Genomic DNA, 22,831 nt, shown 5'->3' with positions numbered 1-22,831 from the left:
AGATTCTTTGTTTTATATATGTTACCTTTACGAAACAGAAACCCCCATCCTCTCCTTCTGCAACCACCTCGACTTCATCTCCGGTTCAAAGGAAATGCCCTGTTTTTACATTACTAACAGTCCATTTGGAAATCTGACTAAAAAGGGAAAACGTATATTTGTAAATGATAGTAATAATCACTGTATGCAGGGGAAGGACAATAAGCACAGTTGCATGGCCTGAACATCGTGCTTTTTGCATATATGAAAAGGATGCAAGGAGCATCAATCCCATAGTGTCATCCTGTTACAACTTATAACATAAATAACCTGAACAAGTATAAAGGTCATCAGTTTCAATATCATTTGCAGCTTCTATGGTGTTTGAACCAAAGGAAGAGTTAGACATGGTGATGGTGGCCTCAGTTTTTTACATCCTGTTTCTTGAGGATTTTCTGCTTGGCTAAGAAACACCTGATGAAGTGTTAATCCTAGCATGGTTCATCTCTAATTGCACTTGTGAACTGCCTTCCTTGCAGATTTCCTTCACATTAAAAAAAAAGGCTTGCATTAATCCAAGAAATTTTTTTCTGACAGATTCATTACATGTTCATACAAAAGTTACCTTAGAAGATGTTGAGTGGGTGAAGGATCCATAGTGCACCTCAGCAGATAATTCAAAACCATATGAAGCTTCCAAATTAGATATATTAGCTACAGAAGGTGCAACAATTGGCTGATTTGAGATGGTGCATGGGTTGGAAAGATTAAAAGGAGCGCCCATCGAGCTTTCTTCATTTGAAGAAAATGCGCCTGCTCCTGTGTTGGGACTGAAGAATCCATTTCCTTCATCATAACCTATGCCCGTGGGAGGCAGCTGCATTGGCTGTATTACACCCGGTAAATACATAGGGTACAAACTCAATCCGTTTCTCATTGATAACATCTGCAAAAGCAATGACAACAAATCAAACTGGCTTTTCATGATTCTAGCTCAGCTTGTATTGCACTGTACCTTCACAAAAATCAAACTAATGATTTCAAAATAAATCTAGTTTTTATCATTTCATGTTCATTTAAATGTATAAGAATATAACAACATGTGCAACAAATAAAAAAAATGATCTTATCATCATTGTACAAAATAAATGTATAAAAATATGACAAATCCTTATCTCTTCTAATATCGTCCACAGCCATCACCAAAAACAAAATGATCTAGGTATGACTAGAGTTAAAAGCATCACATTGGTGCTTAACCCCTCCTTTCCTACCCCTCTCAGTCTTGATATCATAAATACTAAGTTTCTCAATTGCATATGTAAAATCATAGAAAAATGCAGACTGATTAGTAGAATTCAAGTGCAAAAACTGGTTTGTTCTAGAGTCATTCAATGGAGCACTTTGCCCCAATCCTCTTTGTAAATTCTGATAATACACATTCTCAAACTTAGATGGTGTCATGACTCATGACATCAGTAAATGCCGATAGTGTGGGATCTTAAGTATAATTCACAAACATTTTCTTCGGTGCTTCAGCAAACTTAAAGAGTTATATGTGGGACCAAATTGGTGTAGTTGTGCAATAGCCTTAAAACCTATCAGCAAACTGTTTGCAACATGGGAATCAAATAGTGCAGCTACCAATAAGTGCAACCATCTCTTGAATAGTTAATTTTCTAATGCAAAAATCTTGAGAGCATATCATGTTAGCTCTGGGGATGCCCTTGAACCCTAGACACTTTGGACAGAAGGCTGTTGTGGCCAAGGCAAACTGTGTGGAATGGCCCAGCTACCTTGGTGATGAGGTTACAGGTGGAAAGGGCAAGCATGTCAGCACAGTAGACAATACCAGGGCTGGGCAAGAGAGCCCTAGAGCAGTTTTAGCAGTTAGCATGCACAACGAATGAAAAGCATCTCCTGGAAGTGAAAGATTGATGTTGGCATTACATTCAGCCTTGCCAAAGACAATGGAAGAAATTAGGGTAGAGGCATGACAACTATCCATCATTTCGTCACTGAAGAAGATGCTGATGGTGGCAGCTGCAGTGGTCCGGTGGTTGATCTGCTTTTAATTATTGTATCTTGGATGATCTTTTCAAAGTCAAGGCTGTTGGGAATATTGACTTAAATCCCATAAGAGATTTGTTTGAAATTTGTTAGAGATTTATTTGGGATTTGTCAGATATTGCTTGATGGACAAGAAGACTTGCAAAAGAAGAATTCTAAGAGAAAGGGGATTCTTAATAGGTAAGTTTGACTTGCAAAAGAAGAATTCTAAAAGGAAAGATATTCTTAATAGACAAGTTTAACTTACAAAAGAAAAATTCTAAGAGGAGAAGGATTCTTAATGGGCAAGTTTGTATGGTTATAAATATGTAAAATCTCTACAAGGTTAGGTATAAGATGAAGTATGTTTGTTTGTGAGTGGACTAGAGGAGACTGAGAGGGTCCACATACGTATGATGTATGAGAGCATATTGGTATGTGTTTGTTGAAAGGGTGCACAAGGATTTGGGTTTGTATTTGTTTGGGTTGAGAATACTCCATAAGATTAGAGGAGATTGAGAGTGTCTTATGAGTATTGATTGTTGAGTGAGGTTGATGATTTGATGTAAGTTTTTAATTCTCTACAATTAGTGGATCTTGTTTCTCATCCGTGGATGTAGGTCAATTGGACCGAACCACGTTAAATTGTCTTCTCTTATGTGTTTGATTTATTGTTTGATTTCACTTCCGTTGGTGTGATTAGATTGGAAGCTTTTAGCCCAACAAATGGTATTAAAGCTGTGATGTTCCCCAATAAGTGATATCAGAGCTGAAGGTTCGAAATGTAAGAAGAGTTGAAGATTAAAGACATGGGAAGAGCCGATGGTTCAAGACATGAGAAGAGTTGACAGTTCGAGATATGGGAAGAGCTTGGTTTAACACATGGGAAGAATAAGCTTAGAGGAACTCAATTCAAGAGAAGAATTTGAGTTCAAGTTTTGAAGATTGAGGATTGATTTGTATGAAGCGTGAAGACACAAGAGAAGAAAAGATGATTATAAGACTTCTATTACAGGTGGAGCCAAGCATGTTTAGCATGAAGATAGATGATTGATGGAATTTGAGTCAAGGTGGAGATTGTTGGGAATATTGACTCAAATCCCATAAGAGATTTGTTTGAAATTTGTTAAAGATTTGTTTGGGATTTGTCAGATATTGCTTGATGGACAGAAGACTTGCAAAAGAAAAATTCTAAGAGAAAAGGGATTCTTAATAGGTAAGTTTGACTTGCAAGAGAAGAATTCTAAAAGAAAAGAGATTCTTAATAGGCAAGTTTAACTTACAAGAGAAGAATTCTAAGAGGAAAGGGATTCTTAATGGGCAAGTTTGTATGGTTATAAATATGTGAAGTCTCTACAGGGTTAGGTATGAAAAAAAGATGTAAGAGAGTTGTAGAGTTTTGTGGGATAGACATCCCATAGGAGTATTGGGGCTCTACGTTTTATGGGTATGTATGTTTGTTTGTGAATGGACTAGAAGAGACGGAGAGGGTCCACATAGGTATGATGTATGGAAGCATATGGAAATGTGTTTGATTATGTTGAAAGGGTGCACAAGGGTTTGGGTTTGTATTTGTTTGGGTTGAGAATACTCCATAGAACTAGAGGAGATTGAGAGTGTCTTATGAGTATTGATTGTTGAGCGAAGTTGATGATTTGATGTAAGTTTTTAATTCTCTACAACTAGTGGATCTTGTTTCTCATCCGTGGATGTAGGTCAGTTGGACCGAACCACGTTAAATTGTTTTCTCTTATGTGTTTGATTTATTGTTTGATTTCGCTTCTGTTGGTGTGATTGGATTAGAGGCTTTTAGTCCAACAAAGGCCTGGATGCTTATAGAGTTTAGATAAAGTATGGATTCTGAGAATGGGATGAAAGAAGTAGTAGAAAAGGAAAGGTAGATGCCATGGTGACGGAGAGAAAAAGAGAAAAGAGAAAGAGGGCACCCTCCTGCTTCCTGCTCAGGATAAAGAAGGGACTTTCAAATGAAAGAGAAGACAGGAGCATAACTCCTTAAGGATCTAAGGATCTACCAAACACACCCTTAAGGCTCTAAGCTTAAGAACATAGTAAAGCATTACCTAATTCAGGACATAACTAGATAATAGTGGAAATTAAAAAGAATCAATGTAGTAGATAACTCCTACCATTTCTTAAATCCGGGCAGGCATAGTTAATTAAAAATTCCATCTCTATATAACATGGGCAGCAGCTCAGCTCAATCGGGATTTCCAAATATTTGACTATTAAACAGAAAAATCTGGCACGTTATAATAAACACCGAAAATTGAAAACCATAATGTAATACACCAATTTATGAAAACGCAAAACAGAAATGGCAGAACCAGAAGAGAGCACGCACCTGCACTTGAAGCTGAAGCTGCTTCAAATACTCGATCACCTCGTCCAGCATCGAAGCCTTATCCGTCTATCACTCCAAAAAAGATAAAAACTATTTATAAGAAAAAAAATGAGAAGGCTCTGTTTGGTTATGGTAGTTTTTAAGTACCTTGTTGGAATTTGGGATTAGATTCTGTAACACTTTCATTTTCTCATTAATCCGACTCCTCCTCCTCTGCCAATCAAACAAAAAAATAATCAAATTTCTTATAGATTTCAATTTCCAAAAAAAAAAGTTTAAAAAGTCAAACCTTTTCTGACAAATTATGTACTTCGGCTGCTCTGCTTCGCTTCGATGAACTCCGAGGCAGCTCTTGATTTGACGGAACGTCCGATGCCTCCGGAACCTTCTAGATTTAAAAACGATATCTTAATCTACGCTTTCACGATTGGCGGAAAAAATCTAAGCTTTCGCCTTCTATGAAAAAAAAATGAAAGAAAATCTTTGAAAATTAAAACAAAATCATTTAAATTCGTTTACCTCGCTATCGTAGCTGAAATCACCAGCAGAAGACAACGCATTGTCGGCGCTATCTTTAACATTTGCTTCAAAATACGTTTCAGGAAATGAGAATTTAACTCGAGGCCCTGAATCAGCTCGAACAGCCGATCCGCCAAGCCGGTTCCGAACCTCAACAGGAATTTCCGTCCCAGCGAAGGAATCAGTCGCCGGATTCGAAAATTCCGGCACTTGAGACGGAAAAGTGTGAATGTACTTGGCCTTGAATTGCATGCACGAAGAAGAGGAATTGTGAAGAAGGTGGTTAAGCAACGTGGAGATTTCTTCGGGTTCCTGCTTTGAAGATGGGGCTGATCCGTACAGATCCGCCATGAAAATGAGCCAGAGACAAAAGTAAAGAAGAAACGTTTCTGATTCAGACTTGTTTTTCCTTCTTTCTTTTGCTTCTTTTCTTTTTCTTTATTTTTCTCTTTTTCTGTGCAAATCTGTTGGCTTTTAGTTTAAAAAGAGTGGTTTTTTTTTTTTTTCGACATAAAAATTTTTAATGTGAAAATTTTGAAGATGACGATTACTGAAATAAACAGAGTGTGCATAAAGTTGGATAATCAAATTTTGGTTAATCTGCCGCCCTAATTAAACGGACGGCCCAATATTTTTATTATTTTCTTTTTGGCCCCCCTTTTTATTTTATTTTAAAATTGACCCCCATATCTTGATAACCTCCAAATTTACAATCCGTTTTTACGGTTTTTCTTTAAAATGACAAAAAGTATATTGAACCTTTTTCAGCTTGTTATCCAAATTTTTTTAATCAAATTTATAAACAGCAAATGTAACATATGTTGGTAAGTTGATTCTTTGTGCTTGTTAAGAATTGATAATTTAGATTCTTAAACTCTTAGACTATTTATTTTTTCATAATTTTTTTGGTACATAAAACGAAATAAAAGAAAGATTATAAATGTTAAATTTTAAATATTTAATTTATTAAATATTATTTTTAAAAATAATTTTGTAAATTGATTAAATCAAATTCCAATTTTTAATTTTTCATAATTAAATTTAATTTTTAGTTATAGGAAAAAAGTATCACAAGAAACAAGTTGATTTTGAGTGTCCTCATTTCTATTTTTAAAAAGAATTCCATCAAACATGCATACTAAGACAAGATTCAACAAGTTTCCAAATAAAATCAATGTTTTTTTAATGTTCAATGACGGACAAACTATAGACCAATTATATGAAAATTATTTTTCACTTGAAATAAGAGTGGATATTGTTTTTGGGGTTCAATAGAGGGATGGGACTGGTATATGCTGCATTCAAGGGACGTCGGTGTTATTAATGTAATTTGCCTAGATACTTCAGAAACAAGGTGGGAAGTAGAAGAAGGAAAAAAAAAAGTCAAAAGACACATGTTTCAGCCTCCAATGCTTATCCAACCAAACGTCAGCTAGGCGTGAAAGCAGCATTAATTGAAAAAGACTTACAAATGTCCTGCAATTCCCGAGGCCACTTTTCTTTTAGTGGCGTGTTAGCAACAAGCTCTGCCGCAAATCAGAGCTTGGGAATTACAGATTAGATTGCTCAAAGCTACAAACAATGGCAGAATTTGCTGGTTGCTGTTCCTGCTGGCATTTGGCAAAAGATTCTCTAGTCTTTACCATGGCTTTGGCTTGTCATGTTTTTTATTCTTTTTGTCAGAGATACGAGGGAAGATGAAGATGGAGGTTGCAGATTTTTGCCCAACTTGCTTCACGAACCAATATTCAATTTGATACATTGTCAAGTCCGCTTTCGGAAGATCCTTCCAAATCCTGGTTGCCTATACGCTACCCTATCGACCAAAGTATGGGTTAAGCTTGTTTGCAAGCTCATGTTAATAATGGAGGTTGCTTTCAAACCTTGTTCAATGTCATAGAATTACTTTTTCAAGTTGAAGGTTGTCATCTCTCTGACAAATTCCCTTATCCCAAATTTGTGCAGGAACCAGACAGAACAAACTACAAATAGATTAATGATTTTAGACATTTCAAAACTCCATAATTCAAAGTTCTTTAAACAATTTAGAATACGAACGAATACTTGAGTACAAGCAGGCTTTGAAAGGATCCACCGCAGAGAATTGACAGAAACAAACCTCACCCCCTCCCCAGATTTGAACAGTGAATCAACCTATTAATGGTCATGGAGAGATCTTGAAAATTAGTGTTCAATGCAACAGCAGAATTTTGAAAAACAAAAACAAGTTGATAAGATACTTGACCTGCCTCGGAGTACCCATAATTATCTCAACACCACCAACCCCTCCCAAAAAAATAAAAAAAAATGAGCATCAAAAGATATTCAATTATCTATCTCGCCAATGGGCTGAAGATTCATACATAAAAACTAATAATGCAATGATAAAATGAAAAATGTAGAAACTAGCTCTGTTCCCAGTGCTTCAGACATTTGTGTCATCCACCCAGAAGATTGTTTTGTTCGACAGAATTGGTAGTAGAAAGTGCCTCTGGCAATTGAATTAGCAGTGCCATGGATTAATCTCGAAATGAAAACTGTGAAGGCTGCATATGGCACACTTTAAGGCATCGGGTTTAATGAATTACTGAAGCCAAGCCACAAACTTTCAATGCCGGTCTTTCTTTCTCTATCCTGAGGAAGAACTAATTGCCTGAAAACAGTTGGTCATCGCATTTAGTCAGACCCGTTGTTTTACAAATGGGGCACAAGTTTTTGTGCATCAACCATTGTTTGATACAATCAGCATGGAAGTCGTGGCCACATTCCAGTGTTCCAAGATCTTCTCCATCATTATATTCTTCCTGCATGTTTGTAAACAATTATTTAAGGGACTCATAGAATCAGTAAAGAAACGGAAGATGAGAAAATTTATTACCTGACAAACACAACATGGTTCTGCCTCTAATTGAGCTCCTGGTGCACTAGAGTACTTTCGTTGTTTCAGACGGTTTAATATAGTTTCTTCACTCAACCCAGTGTTTACATTACCAATGCGCTCTTCCAGAGCTAATAATTCCTATAACCCACAATGCAATTCTAATGTGAGAATTTTCAAACCCAGAAAGGATAGTAGATGCCAAGAATATAGATACTACCTCGTATGACATGTTATCAACATCAAGCCGCATGTCCCTATGTCGATCATGGATATCAGCTACTCCAAAAAATACTGATTGATCAAGGATCATAACATCCTGCCATACAAGCCAAATTAGAAGAGAAAATATCACTTGTTTCGACAGAAGTATATTCTTATCCATAAACAACACTCTGGACCTACATTGCATGGCACCACTCTTTGCACAGCTCAAATTTGAAGAATGGCTACCGATATGTACATAGGTACAATCAACAAAAAAAGGAAAAAGGAATTTTTTTCATGTTTCCATGTTTCAATTGGTTAAGATAGAACTGCATCAAATTACACCATAAATATTGAAAGCCTTACCTCAAAACGCAAGTTCTCACCCCTACGCATGAGATCCAAGACATTGCGAATCTGCCCAATAATCAGTCAGATCCAGTTGAGTGGGTTCATTGCTAATACTATTTAATGTTGCAAAATAAGTAGTATGCAGGCAAAAAGAAGACTTCAAAAGAGAACTGGCATCTACTTTTGTGTAATAAAAATAAAGACTAAAGTGCAACACATGAATTGACTTATTAATAGACTAGTGCAAGCAATTTGGATAACAAGGACCAATGGCATGTCTTTCAGATAAAAGCAACTACGGAAAAGGACAGCATACACATGTTATTCCCAACAATTAGCATTGCACTATCACAGTAAAAAGGATGCAGTTCTAGGGCAGACCTCAGACACAACAAGCCTGCCTCTTCCCTCAGTGGCAGCAGCTAAAGTTCGCAATGAAGGGGGAATTCCAAGCAAACCAGCATCTTGTCTCTCCAACCAAGACAATGACCTAGGGTATGGAAGATGGTGCCCCTGATTACCTACTCCAGAGGAAAGTAGCATCTGTTCTGGAGAAGTAGGTGCTCCTGAAGAAAGTGAAGAATGATTGCCCTGGCTTCCAGGCTCAGCACCAAGGGAAGACATCAATGATCGACGAACAATTTCTGACAATCTCCGTGGGTATTGTGAAGAGGGGTTAGGATGAGGAACATATGTGGAAGAAGTTGATGCATTGGCACCAGAACTTGTGCCTGCACGAGATGTAGAAGCACCATTTCCAGGAACATTTATATTTCCACTGATTAAGCCTCGATTTGTTGGATTTCTAACCAAAGTTCTCAACTCAGGTGCAGGAACAAACATAGGATGATCTAATAGGTTTCTAGCCATGCTTCTTGATTGATGTCCCTCTCGTGGTACAGCATCTCTATCCCCAGATACATTAGAACTTGATGAACTACCAGTTCTTGAGCCAGAACCTCCATTCCACCTAAATGGCTGCACATTTCGAGGTAAAGTTGGAACACGAATTACAACATTCGGATTTTGAGGACTTGCATTATCTACCACTGGTGTTGACCTTAAGTCCTGAGAATGATCAGTTGGAAGAAGTCTTGATGACTGCTGTGAAGACGAAAGAACAGACTGCCTGGATGTATCACCTGAAGAAAATATCGGAGGATTGATAGGTTCTTGTATACTAGAAGGGTTTATTCTCATTCGGAAATTCCGGTGTGAGCCCTCTGGAATTGGTAAAACAATTGGTCCAGGAATGCTGTCAGCACCTGATCCTCTAAACTCTAATCCAAGTCTAGGGTGCACCTCACCTCGGGAGGCAGACATATTCACACTGCTTCCTGCACTATAGCTAGAAGAAACTCCATGCCATGCACTGCTTTCTGCACGATGAAAGTAGCTTGAACTTCCACTTGATGAGGACTGCTCAACATTTCCTTCAAGAGCCTTTCTTTTGCGGGATGCACGACGACCCTCATATGAGCAATCAGGTCTGCTATCATTATCATCCACAACATAACCACCACTTCCAGAAGAAAGTAGTAAAGCTTCAGCACCAGGACCAGGACCAGGTGAAATCCGCTCATTTTCGGATCCACTAGGCTCATATAGGTTAGATCGTTCTGTAACTTGACGGTTACCATCACCATGACCCACTAACTCAGCATTTAAATTGAGATTCTGGGGAACCGCATTAGAATTGGAACTTTGAACAAATAGAGAGTTTGGTTCATACAGCTGCTCTTCTAACCTTGGACCAGCATTTGCAGAAACACTCATGGAAGATGACCATCCCTGGTCTATTTTCTGCTCATTATGGCTGCCCTCATTCTGTGTGCCACTAGAGCTAGGCTCTCCCAAGCTCCATCTGCCCAGCTCCTGCTCCTCTCGACCAATAGAGTTCACATATCCAATGTTCATGTCATTTGATGACAGCAAATAATCAGGCAGTCTATTTTCTATAGGATTTCGAATATTATTCCAGCAAACCTGCTGGTCTATAGCAGCATTACTTGATGTAGAACCATGGTCAAAGAAGGTTTCAGGCAAGGAACCAACAGTACCCCTCTGCCCCTGCATTAGGGCTACTTTGAACTTCCGTACAAATTTTTTATAGTCCTGAATAATATTTCAATACAAATAGTAAGCCACTAATTGACACGATAAAGTGAAAGAGAGGCAGTGGCGTTAAAAATGTTTCTACACAAAGTGCTTGTGTATAAAAATACACAACAAGATATTATAAATATGTTTAGTCTATTTCCAGATTCCTAATAGTAAGGACATAGTTCAAGTAGGATTTATGTTGGCTTATATGACTTTTTTGCCTCAAACAATAAGAAACCAATTGTTGCAAACAATCTATTCACCAAGGCGAGCAATGCCATGTGAATGTTATTGGGAATCTTCAATAATGCATGGTTCTATCCTAGTAGTAAGAGAGTAGCTCAAGTAGGATTTATGTTGCTTATCCGGACTTTTTTGCCTCGGACATCAGGAAACCAATCGTTGCAAACAACTATTCACCAAGGTGAGCAATGCCATGCAAATGCTACTTGGAATCTTCAATAATGCACAGTTCAAAATCATATGCATGCTTTCCAACAACATAGAAGAAAAAAATAACATTAACAAAGAACCTTCGAAGGAATAGCAACTGCATCTAAAACCTAGCATCTACTAGTAATAATAGGATAAAAATGACACTGCAGAGATAAGAAAGCAACCAGAAATTATAAACAAATGTAGTAACTAGTGGGAGCAATAGACAATAACTAATTAAGCCAAGTGGTCTCTCAACCTGCAACCTTTAGTTTAGAGTTTAAACAATGTAACTAATTAAAAAAGACACTGATTTGCCAGTACAGCATATAAGAACAAAATGTTGGGATTTTTATGCAGAACGAATTTTACAACAAGATCAACACAAAATAAATCACACCAGAAATATTTAACATAGTTCAGCCCCAATTGGCTACATTCATAGATGAGAGAAAATAGTCCACTATAAACATAGAGTTTATAAAGAGTACAAAACAACTATTAAAACAAATACTAATCCCGACCTCACAACACTCCTAATTTCCATGCTCCCTACCCAGGCAGCATCCTTTATCCCATGTAACTGGGAGTTTTCCAAACTCTTTTTCACATAGCTACAAACCTATCTCCCACAATCATAACTCATAATTCTAAAAGTTAAGACCCACTCTATATTTATAAAGCCCCATTACTTGATCACCAAGAATTCTTACCCATTAAGAATATGTACCCTAAATAAATTAATAATTCTCTAACCAATAGAATTTTACCAGAATCCAAACTTATTCCCACTTAGAATTTGAGTCAATATCTAACACAAAGACCAGTAAATATGCTGCTAACAGCAAGGTCAAGTAACCAATCCTAATGTGATTTAACCCCAAATTCAATCCACGCATGATGTCAGACATTTGTATGCATCAAGAAACCACAATCCTAAACTCGACCAGCAAAACAGAGAACCACAATAGGGCACCAAGCAGCTAAATCTGGAAATTTTAAAACATTTGAGGGGAATCTAAATCAAACAATAATGAGCACCCACAAGCAGCAGATATCCAACTATAGACCAAAACGAAAGCAGACAATAAATAAGGTTAAAGTTTCCTTGCTTTGCTATGTAGAACAAAAGGCAAAACATACAAAGAAAAACAAACTTAACGCACAAACAAGAAAGAGGCATTCCAGCTGTAGCCATTTCTCTTCTATATTTTCCCTCAGCACCCCCACCCACCCCAACCCCAAAGCCGCCACACAACAGGAAAAAGAATAGAAGAAAGACAGAAAACAACTAATCAAACACAAGCGCAAGATGCAATAGAGAATCTAAGGTCAAACAGGGCAACTATGAGCACCATCTTTTACAAATCAGCTATTACAAGAGACAACATCAATAATCAAACATCTAGTGAAAACACAACAAAAAAATAACAGACTTTAACGCAAACAGGAAACCCCTCAAAAGAGTATGCAGATTTTAAAAATAAAAAACCATAAAAATCTAAACTTTGATAAAAAAAAAAAAAAAAAAACTACCCTTTTAAACCAAACAATCAAAAAATTCAAGAACAAAACCAAGAGACAATAAGGTCCATATGTCATCACCGATCAAGCAAAAAATAAACTTGAAAACAGACCCAAAGAACTCACCTAACGGATGCAAATGAAAGACCTTGATCGATCTAAAAGAATCTCAACAAGAAAATAAAGGATTAGACCACAAAACCCAGATAAAAGAGCTGTCTTGGAGCTATTCTCCTCTCCTCAGAAAGGAGAAGAGAAAGAAGGAAAACAAAATAAAACCCACTTGAGCAATGGAAGGAAGAGAGAGAGCCTTTGAAAGATAAAATGAAATACTACTAAAACAAAGAGAGAGATTGAAAGAGTACTGTAACCTGTAATTTACCAAATAACCCTGCAGAAGGAGAAAGAGAGAGAGATAAAAAAGAAAAGAGAGTAATGGTCATAAAGAGCACTTTCCTATAACAAAAACAATAAAAACAAATGAACTTAACAAACAACACCTAGGCAAAGGTGTCCTGTTGGGCCGCTTACCGAATGGCTCTAAGGTCTCCATCTTTCTTTTCCTTGTTAGATTTTTCACTCTCTGGCTCTCTCCTATATGAAAAAAAATTAAAAAGCGAAAACGACCCTTTTCTCCTCACTCTCTCTATCTCTAAACTAAGCGTACAAATTAAATAATATTAATATAATTAAGACCCATCTCCCAATGCGGTCTGCAGGCAAAGCCCCACAAAACACTAACCCTCCCTGTTTGTTTTTGTTTCCATCTCGTTCACGCCAACGCCAAGCACTGCCCTTCCTTTCCCTTAAGGCTTTAGGCCTGTTTACCATTCCACATACATCTCTGTCTCTCCCTTTCCATGTCCCTCAGCAACATTTTTTTTTAACCAACAAACCCAAGAAATTTTAATTAAAGACCAAGCATGAACATGACACGTGAACCTCTTAAACACAAGCGTGGCTTTGGTATAGTTTTAATAGGGAATTGACCCCTCTTGAATGACTTTAGATTTTCTTACCCTTGTTTCCCTATAAACACCTAAAAATTTGATTGCTTTGTGAAATTGTGGTATATAAATTTGAACTATTGCCAACCATAAATGGAATTTGTTTCTTTCTTTTGTCCATCACATGTTTATCAAGGGAAAAAAAATCTTGTAGGTGTGATTTGGCAAATGATGGTCACTTACAGAAAAATAAAAATTAGGCACTATCTTGAGATGGGGGTAATAACTTGAATTCTCTGTCGGTATAATTTTATGTGGAACATGTTAAATGGGGAGATGCACCGGTGTATGCACAGAAAATATCATTGCTTTGCTTAAAAGAGGTGTGAATACAATGACCCCAAAAGTCCCTTCCCTCTCCTCCCAACCCAATGAGTATTTTTGCAGATTCCTTTAATATTTCGTCTTTTGCCGTTCATTTCTCAATCGTGGGGGGCCTCTTTCCTTTTAACTTGTACTGTTTTTCTACACTTTTTTTTATTGAATTTTCTTCTTCTCTCAAACCATTCAAAGGTGGTTGCTTTTCTTTACTTTTTTATCCTACAAATGTGTCCATTTGGACATATGGATTCTTCTTATACAGCCACATTGTGTAATAATCTTCCCTTGAAAATTGATCAATAAGAAGAGCATCGATGATTCTCCCTCGTCCAACGCGAATATTAGAAACTTGGCCTTTGCTTTTGACAAAAAAAAAAAAAAGAAAAAACCTCTATCACCTACATATGACGCCAACACATTCCGCATATTTGGAAATTAATCATGTACCGATAGTTTGGACGTTAGGCACTAATTCCAAAAAGGAAACATGTAAAGTAAGAGAGAGAGAGAGAGAGAGAGAGGAGAAATTTAAATAAGAGGAAGGTGATTTGACTTTTATTAAAAAGGGCAGATGCTTGCGAGTTGGAATGATGGGCTGGTTATAAATTTTTAAGGGAAAAGTGAGCCAGTTAAGGGCATGGGTGTGGTTGTTGGCAATTATGTGAATTTAACGCCAGAGACAATCTCTCTTTAAAACCAGTTTCTGAACCGGTGGGTGGTGGGAGTGATTGAATTCGAAATCAATTAATTGAACCCGAGCAAAGCTTAAATGAATTATTATGAACCTTTTTTTCTTTTGTTTGGGCCTGGAAAGTAAAGGAAGGACTAAATGACCCACCCCTATCAGCATGTGTTAGCATATGAAAAAGGTGGTGAATGTTTGAATGCATTGATAATGATTATGCACATGGCAATGGCAAGTGTTTGCCACGAAGTTAAAATTCAATGGGTCTACACAATGGCTGTGATTACCACATAATGGATTGTAGGATCTAGGAAAGGAGAAGCGTCCTGAGTTCTATTGGTTTTGAGGACCAAAAAAAAAAGGGGGTAAGCACTTGTGGGCAAGATAATGAAGTTAAAACCTGGTCGTGCCCATAGAATTAGAACATGGACTTTTCAAAAATACAGAAGGAAATTACAAATGAAACAGCAGAGAAACTTGGTAGAAGAAATTTTTGTTCCTTGTTGTACTTGTTCTATACGGGGAAATGAACACGCATCTTGATTCCGGAGCGTTGAAAAAAAAAGAAAAACAAAAAAGGAAAGGACGAGGGCTGAAGCTTGGAGGTTATAGCTAGACAGGCAGAAGAAGATGAAATGTTGGGTACAGAACATACCTTTGATGGCTGATATCAGCCTTGTAGGAAATGCCCAAAGTTCATCCGAATTCAAGAAGGGAAGAAAAGTTGTAATAAGAGAAAACGACGTAGGCAAGCACTAGATAATAGTTGTTGAAATTTTGTAGACTCAAGACTTACCGAGCCATTTTTCTATTTCTTGGGATTTATAGTCTTTTATCTGAAAACAATTTTGATTTTTTTTCTCACCGAATGCATTTTCAAGAAATCGAAAATGGAAAATTTTTTTTCAAAATACAGAAAACGGGAAACTAAAAACACCCTCGAATCTTTCCAACATTTATAAAAAAGCAATATGAAAAATTACGGTTTCATCTTTTTTAAGTTTTACCTTCGTCAGCCACCAACCATCGCGGATGCTCAATCAGTGCCACTGAAACTTAGCTTTTAGATCAAGCAACTGCAATTTTTCCATGCCTACAATCAATGCCAGGCTTTAGCAGATTCAACCAAACAGCCCAACACCAAAGACCACATAGCAGCCCTGTCATCGATTCAGATGATAGCAACAGAACTTTCTCAAAGCAGCATAGAAAGAACAGTAAATATACAATTCAAAAGTCAAAACAGTTTCTTCCTAATTTATTTAGATCCAGCAGTCTAGTATTTATTCTACCACAGCAGTTGGCTCAAAGTAGATTACAAACCAAGATGGGAAAGGAAATCTGCATTATTTAGGCAGTTTTTTGCACCTCTGCGGTAAGAAAGTTCAGAACACACTAGAGAACAGGCTAGGAGGAGAAAAACATTGCCAAGTGAAGGCATTTAAGAAGTGAGTGGAAAATATTTCTCCACCCATCATCATCAGAGAAACAGGAGAACATGGAAGCCAGCTGAAACATCTGATGTTGAAATTTGTCTGACCCGTCCAATGTACCACATACTTATTCTTCTGAAACAAATATTCCTGATAATTTAATTCTTCTGAAGGAAAAACTTGTGCTAATTTGATTCGTCTGAAGCATAGCTTCTTGATAACTCAAATTCTTCTGAAGCAAAATTCCTGATATTAGTCACATGAATGCAGCCTGCATGGTGAGCAAGCAGATAAATTTATTAAACTTACATGAATGTTATCAGTCCAAGCACTTACCAGCAAAGAGGAATGAAAAATGACCTTACAAGGTGAGTGATCCAGCCATTAGATTTCTATCTATTCAGATTTGAAAATTTCTTGTTTCCTATTAGGTTCTTGAATACATATATAATTCTCTTGCTATTTCTGAGGTAACTGCTGCTATTTTCTTCATGGTGTGTATCACCTTCAACTGAGATCTTCCAACTCTATGAAATCTTCTTCTATAATTGACAAGGTGAGTGATCCAGCCATTAGATTTCTATCTATTCAGATTTGAAACTTTCTTGTTTCCTATTAGGTTCTTGAATTCGTATATAATTCTCTTGCTATTTCTGAGGTAACTGCTGCTATTTTCTTTATGGTGTGTATCACCTTCAACTGAGATCTTCCAACTCTATGAAATCTTCTTCTATAATTGACAAGGTGAGTGATCCAGCCATTAGATTTCTATCTATTCAGATTTGAAAATTCTTGTTTCCTATTAGGTTCTTGAATACGTATATAATTCTCTTGCTATTTCTGAGGTAACTGCTGCTATTTTCTTTATGGTGTGTATCACCTTCAACTGAGATCTTCCAACTCTATGAAATCTTCTTCTATAATTGACAATAACTCATTGGTAGTTAGCTGAGCTCCCACCTGCATTACAGCCGTTGCACAGAAAAACTTGTTCAATTTAAGGAAAGAATGCATCATCTATAAAAGTTTAGACATACTTAATATTTGAGGAGTTCAGACTTTAGATATTGAAAATTTCACTAGAGATGTCAGATGCACAAGAAGCAAATATGGGCAGAATGGGGTTATCTGATTTATAATATGCAAGAAACTCAAATGATTGGATAATACCCTTCCTTCTAATGCTCAACCATGACATAAAAAAAAAAGGACAAACAAGTGCGTTGTGAACAATTACTTCATAATCCTGAGTATGTATTACTATTAGCAAGACAGCTTGCAAAAACTTACATCATATAAAAGGTCTGCAATTTTTTTGTTATGGAAAGAACTGATGGCTTATCTGTACATGCATGACAAAAGTTTGAAGTTATTTGAGATGCAATTTTGACTTCAAATACATGAATGCTTTGTAAGAAAAGGAAAAACTACTGCAAAAGCCATGTTCGGTAACAAAATGAGAAAGAAAATGGCAGTAATATAACTTCCATGACAGTAAAATACGCTCAAACTAGGTTACCAGGTCATTGGGCGTGTCTGGTGGGTTGCCTGAAGGAAACTCAAAACTGGCAAGAGAAACAGGTCTAGTTGCTATTGGATCAGCTAGCTCTTTAGTGAAGTCATCACCATTACTTTCAGATTCAAGAATGTCAGGTCTAAGATCATGCTGAATATCGATGTGAGGTAGAGCTGAAACACTTTCTTCTGCACAACTACTTAAAACATTCTCTGATACTCGGCATTTGAAAAATACTCGGCATAGGACAAAAGAAGCCTGCAGAGAGTAGAGACATCACTTTCGTGGAAGTAATAGTCCCAGACCTTTCCCCACCATTGAAACTAATCTAAACATAAGTTCACATGTTTGGTATAGCATATCTCACAAACAAGCATAATTAATTATTACAAAGTTCATATTTTTGAAAGAGTATTCACATAAAAGGAAGAACTTACAAGATTCCACTACAATATTTGGGCAGAAATTCACTATATTGAGGACTCAGAATACTCCAAACCACACAGGTAGATTTTCTTTCAATTGACAACGTAAAAACAACAATAAAATAATTTTCATATGTCTGTTCAGAAAAACAAATCATTTTACATCTATTTGCCTCACCAACTGAACACAAGACCAAGATTATGTTCACTATAATGAATAATGATGCATCATCTATCTAAAGCATTTTAGAAAAACAACATATCCTTTCAAAAACTATGCAAGGCCCCATACAAACAAGTGGGGGCACAAGTAACCCACTGAAATTTTGGAAAACTTCAAGTTAGTTATGAAAATCCTTTTGTTCCCCAGCAAATATCTAGTGAAAAGAGTCGCAGTCAATTTATAAGCATCAAAAAATGGTATGGGAGTTCTTAGAACATTAAAGAGAGAAGCATTAAAAACAAAATAAAAGAGATGGTTTTGCTGGAGATTGGAGAGGACACAATTAAATCTGCAATAGATACAAAACTTGTCAGTTCCAATTTATCACTATCTACCAAACATCAATAACAAGAAGTAATTCCACAAAGTATCAGCCCATAAAAAACTTTTAAAAAAGGGAAAATTAAAACCAAATAAAGAAACTATTTTTTCTTACCTTCAGATGATGAGGCAGGGCATATTCATACATGATCCAAGGAGTCCTAACTGCTGTCTTAACTGACTTAGCTTCATAAAATACAAATTTATTTCTAGTCCCCAATGGTACATTTCCTCCATCAACCACATCCCTAACTTTTCCTATTTTACACCAAAACCCTCCCTTTGCCCTTCTCCACATCCTGCTCCCTCCTCTACTCTCCGTATAGCAAAACCAGTGCCTTTTCCTCCCCTGAGATCCATACACAAAGCACGCACCTTCCGGTAAATCAGACGGCTTGTAATCGTACAAATTAAGCTCCTTTATCAAACCGTAGCCGTACAGATCAGCACGATCGGCGGCGACGGAGTTGTTTTTCCCGGTGAGATAATGGGTAAGAAGCTGTTCTTTGGAAGGGTAAAATCGGCAACCAGGTGGAAGATTATGACATAACGCCCTCGTCCTCGATGAATCTCCTCCTAGTCCTATATCTATCCATGGAAGAATCGAATCTTGATTGTTGCACATTTTGGGAATTTGTTTGTCGAATCAGAAAAGGAAATTACTTTTCCTCGGGTTTTCTTCTTTGGGGCAATTTCCTTAATCGATTTTTCAGAAAAAGGATACGAGAGAAGGGAATTTTACTCGGTTGGGGTTTTGGGTTTTTGTAGAAAAGAACAGAAGCGTGCCCCTTAAGCTTCTCTGTTAGTGAGTGTTTTAGTGTCCAAGTCATGTGTATGTTTTCCTTGCCTATGGTTTTTTTGGTTTTTTTTTGTTTCGATGATTTTAACGTTATTCGCTGTTTGTTGATTGGTGAGGTTGCGGAAATAATAGTTTTGGTGACGTGGAGTTATTCTATTGGATGTCATGCGTAAACTTGGTGACGGCGGGAAGAGTGGACTGAACTTCGATTTGGTCAGAAACGGAATCAAGGGAAGAAACTACCGTTACTTTTGTTGGCTGCAAACCCTATGATCTTAAACCTGTCTAGCCGCTAGATCGGAGTTGTTTGCTTCGCTGGCAGTTGAAGAAGATTGTGGGTTCGTCAGGTAGTACGAAAAAATGTTAAAACCAAGGAATATCTTAATCAAAACTCCTGGCCTCTCCCACATCAGGATGGGGTACCGATAGATTTCGACTCAACTGTACTCGCTGCGAGAGCTGATAGATTCAGCAAGTTAACACGTGGCTTAAAGAGAAAGCGAGTACTTATCGGTAACCAAGCACACGAGAAAAGACAAAAAAACACCTGCTACGAAAGTGGGGAGCAAATGTCTGAGCTGTCCGAAATACGGAAAGTCGTTTTTTAAGGAAAAAATTGAATTCGTGCATAATTTTGGAAGATGGGCCGGCGGTAACAAGGCCGAGACATATAAGGCCACGCCGCAAACTTTAATTATAAACTCCATAACATATTCAGAAGCAAACGGCCGCCACTGCGCCAGGTAAGTCCATGACGATCCTTTTAAATCATTTTTTTTAACCATGGTCATAACTCATAATTTAATTATTTTAATTAATTTTAATTTTGTAAGTGTAGATATTCAATTTAATTTAGACTCAAATTAATTGGGCCTAATCCAAATAAGACAAGATTGATCCATTTTTACTTTTATTATTTTATTTTATTTTTATTTGATCTAAATTGTATTTTAATTATTTTTTCAATATAATTTTTGTTCTAGAAAAAAAAAAATTTACCATGAATATGGGGTTAGTAAATTTGAAATTAGACTCAAAGATTGAATCCTAATTACAAAAAAATTGGCATTGATCAGAAATTCTTTTAATCAATGCCTATAAATATAGGTCAAGACACAAAATAAAAAAGAACACACGAAACAGAGAGCAGAAGGCAGAATTCAAAAAAATTTCTAAAATGTGTCAAAAGTAATTTTAAGAATTTTAAAAAAACTTTTAGCGTTTTTTCTGAAAATTTTTGGAAAAAATTTTAGATTTTGGTGAATTTTTCAACGAAATTCATATTTTTTGGCATGTTTTTCCAAGTTTCCAACAACTTTTCTCAGTTTTTGGTTAAATATTCAACCGAATTCTGGGTTTGTAGAGAGAAAGAGAGAAAAGAAAAGGGAAGAAAGAGAGAGGGAAAAAGAAAAATTTGAAGAAAAAATCAGATTTCAACCTTTTATACATACGCAAAAACGACATCATTTTGGTGTTAAAAAGACCCAAGATCTGCGTATTTTTCATTTGGACAACCTGACCTGAGCATAATTCGCTTTGGTCGACCCGCGTTCCAGCCAACCTTTTAGCCAAGCCGCATCCTCTAAGCCATGCCCACGAGCCGCTTTTTATGCCTTAAGCCGAGTCGAATTTTAGCCGAGCCAAGCTGTTGTTTGGTATTTTTATTTTTATTTTATTTATTTATTTTATGTGTTTATTTTTTAGTATTTTTTTTTGCAAGATAAAAATTTTAAAAATAATAAAAAATAAAATTTTGAGAATAAATATTAATTATCCAATGATGGAATTTATAGAAATTTCAAATGGTAAATTTCTATAAAATTTCTAAATGAAAAAATTTTGTCTAAATTTGTCTCAAATGATGAAATAATTTAGATAAAATTTTAATAACAATAATTAATATTTATTTTCAAAATAAAAAATAAAAAATATAAAAATATATATATATATATATATATAAATATAAAAATTTTTGGAATTAAATACAAATTACCAAAAGGTGAGATTCTTAGAAATTTCAAATGGTAAATTTTCTAAGAAATCTCTAGGTAAAAAATTTTCTCTAAATTTGACCCAAATTGTGAAATAATTTAGATAAAAATTTAATACAAGTATTTGTATTATTTTCTAAATAATAAAATTTTGATTAAAAATATGTGATAATTACCTAATGATGATATTCTTAAAAATTTTAAATGGTAAATTCTTAAGAAATCTTTAGGTGAGAAATTTTCTCTAAATTTGACCTAAATAGTGAAATAATTTATATGAAATTATAATAAAAATAATTGTCATATTATTTTCTTTCCAAGAAAAAAAATTTTAAATAGGCCTAAATGGTGAAAAATTTATAAATTCAAAATAAGAAAATATTTCTAATTTGGCCCAAATAGTGGAATAATTAGATATATTTTCAACAAAAATAATAATTAAACTTTTTTTCGACAACGGAGTCTATTCAAAGAAACAAATGAGATCCTTGAATACTTTTTAAGTGAAAAAATATTTTTAAGAATTCTACTAAATTGATGAAAAAATCTTATAAATCATTTTCAATATTTAACATAAAAATTTAAAACTATTATACTCAAGTCCTTAGGATAAATTTAAAATAATATGATATCATCATTCGGATGAGTATGTGAAGGTGCTATAATCTTTCTCATATGTAAATGAACTTTCGAACCATATTCTGGTTTGTAAACCTAAACCTATTCTTTTAGGGACCTTTCATCAAACTTAAGAACTCCTTAAGACGATAGATTTCTTAGATGATCAATCAAACCTAGATAAAAAAGAATAGTGGCGATTCCATTTGTTAAATCTAGCTATAGATTTTCGGATCTATATATTATGACAATTTGGCGACTCCACTGGAGAAGCCATAGAGAGTCAAGCCATAATTTTTGAATTTATCCTATCTTTTGATCTAATGATTTTAAATTGTAATTAATTGTTTACTAACATTTTTTCTTTTATTTTTTATTTTATTATTGGGGGTATGAAACCTATATATTCTTTCACATATATTATCACATGCATTTGCATTATATGAGCTCTATACCCGAGCTCTATCCCTCTTAGGAGGGAGTAAAGTATCCACACTCTCGTGAGATGATAATCTTCACAATGGCTAGTGAAATACTCTCACTTAAATTGAATCATTTCCGTTGGTAGCTTGTGATGGGTGAGAATTGAATTGTCTTACTAGTCTGTGATGGACGATGATGTAAAGAATAATTTGAAAACTTTTTAGTGGTCAAAATCTCTTAACCCTGCATATAGTTCACCCTTAAGAGGCCAACCTTAAGATAGAGCCCTTCATACCCATTAATAGATATGACCCAAAATTAGGACACAATAAGGAATAATTTGCTATCTAACCATTTTGTTTGATTTTATACATCACAACATTATCATTCCATTCTATGCATCATTTCCATCATCATGTTTAAGATTATCATATCATTTCATTCTATGCATCATTTTTATTATCATGTTTAAGAATATCATTTGTATCATTCTCATATAAAAAATATTTACCACATATTAGTTATTGATAAATCAGATCTCTCACTTACATCCATAAAAAGCAAAATACAATCAAAGTCTACATCAATCCATCATGAAAAGTAAAATACAATCAAAGTCTACATCAATCCATTATAAGTCTATTCACTAACTAAAAAATCAA

The 22,831-nt window shown here is 35.7% G+C and overlaps 4 protein-coding genes across 13 annotated transcripts; all 4 read right to left on the bottom strand.

Moving 5' to 3' along the window:
- Window positions 1–134: 134 nt before the first annotated feature.
- LOC111312596 (uncharacterized) lies at window positions 135–5,486 on the bottom strand. Of its 2 annotated transcripts, none has more exons than XM_022913008.2 (6): window positions 4,910–5,486; window positions 4,680–4,775; window positions 4,538–4,603; window positions 4,391–4,456; window positions 605–925; window positions 135–523 (listed from the first exon to the last, which is right to left on the bottom strand). In XM_022913008.2, exons 1-6 carry the CDS (start codon window positions 5,258–5,260, stop codon window positions 443–445), a joined length of 981 nt encoding a protein of 326 aa, XP_022768743.2. In that variant the 5' UTR covers window positions 5,261–5,486; the 3' UTR covers window positions 135–442. The 2 variants fall into 2 exon arrangements, with proteins under 2 accessions (XP_022768743.2, XP_022768742.2); XM_022913007.2 differs by having other exon boundaries at window positions 4,680–4,778; window positions 4,910–5,438.
- An 820-nt stretch (window positions 5,487–6,306) lies between these two features.
- Window positions 6,307–7,294, bottom strand: LOC149520581 (uncharacterized). The gene is made up of 3 exons (XM_089767358.1): window positions 7,155–7,294; window positions 6,816–7,063; window positions 6,307–6,725 (listed from the first exon to the last, which is right to left on the bottom strand). Exons 1-3 carry the CDS (start codon window positions 7,170–7,172, stop codon window positions 6,674–6,676), a joined length of 318 nt encoding a protein of 105 aa, XP_089623484.1. The 5' UTR covers window positions 7,173–7,294; the 3' UTR covers window positions 6,307–6,673.
- LOC111312594 (putative E3 ubiquitin-protein ligase RHG1A) lies at window positions 7,218–13,061 on the bottom strand. Of its 6 annotated transcripts, none has more exons than XM_022913005.2 (6): window positions 12,939–13,061; window positions 8,727–10,460; window positions 8,361–8,411; window positions 8,008–8,106; window positions 7,788–7,928; window positions 7,218–7,713 (listed from the first exon to the last, which is right to left on the bottom strand). In XM_022913005.2, the coding sequence occupies exons 2-6, from the start codon at window positions 10,419–10,421 to the stop codon at window positions 7,555–7,557; spliced, it is 2,145 nt and encodes a 714-aa protein (XP_022768740.2). In that variant the 5' UTR covers window positions 10,422–10,460; window positions 12,939–13,061; the 3' UTR covers window positions 7,218–7,554. The 6 variants fall into 6 exon arrangements, with proteins under 6 accessions (XP_022768740.2, XP_022768735.2, XP_022768737.2 ...); XM_022913000.2 differs by lacking the exon at window positions 12,939–13,061 and adding an exon at window positions 12,779–12,867; XM_022913002.2 differs by lacking the exon at window positions 12,939–13,061 and adding an exon at window positions 12,534–12,699.
- Window positions 13,062–15,649: 2,588 nt separating this feature from the next.
- LOC111312593 (NAC domain-containing protein 67-like) lies at window positions 15,650–20,007 on the bottom strand. 4 transcript variants are annotated; one of them, XM_089767355.1, is made up of 5 exons: window positions 18,454–20,007; window positions 17,373–17,627; window positions 17,144–17,195; window positions 16,214–16,813; window positions 15,650–16,124 (listed from the first exon to the last, which is right to left on the bottom strand). In XM_089767355.1, the coding sequence occupies exons 1-3, from the start codon at window positions 18,961–18,963 to the stop codon at window positions 17,172–17,174; spliced, it is 789 nt and encodes a 262-aa protein (XP_089623481.1). In that variant the 5' UTR covers window positions 18,964–20,007; the 3' UTR covers window positions 15,650–16,124; window positions 16,214–16,813; window positions 17,144–17,171. The 4 variants fall into 4 exon arrangements, with proteins under 4 accessions (XP_089623481.1, XP_089623478.1, XP_089623472.1 ...); XM_089767352.1 differs by lacking the exon at window positions 17,144–17,195 and having other exon boundaries at window positions 15,650–16,085; window positions 16,190–16,813; window positions 18,454–19,989; XM_089767346.1 differs by lacking the exon at window positions 17,144–17,195 and having other exon boundaries at window positions 18,454–19,989.
- Between the last annotated feature and the right edge of the window lie 2,824 nt (window positions 20,008–22,831).

This window comes from Durio zibethinus, chromosome 1, assembly GCF_047325235.1.
Source record: "Durio zibethinus cultivar Kanyao isolate XHJ-2024 chromosome 1, ASM4732523v1, whole genome shotgun sequence".
NCBI lineage: Eukaryota > Viridiplantae > Streptophyta > Magnoliopsida > Malvales > Malvaceae > Durio > Durio zibethinus.
This window is presented reverse-complemented; position numbering and strand designations above follow the sequence as displayed.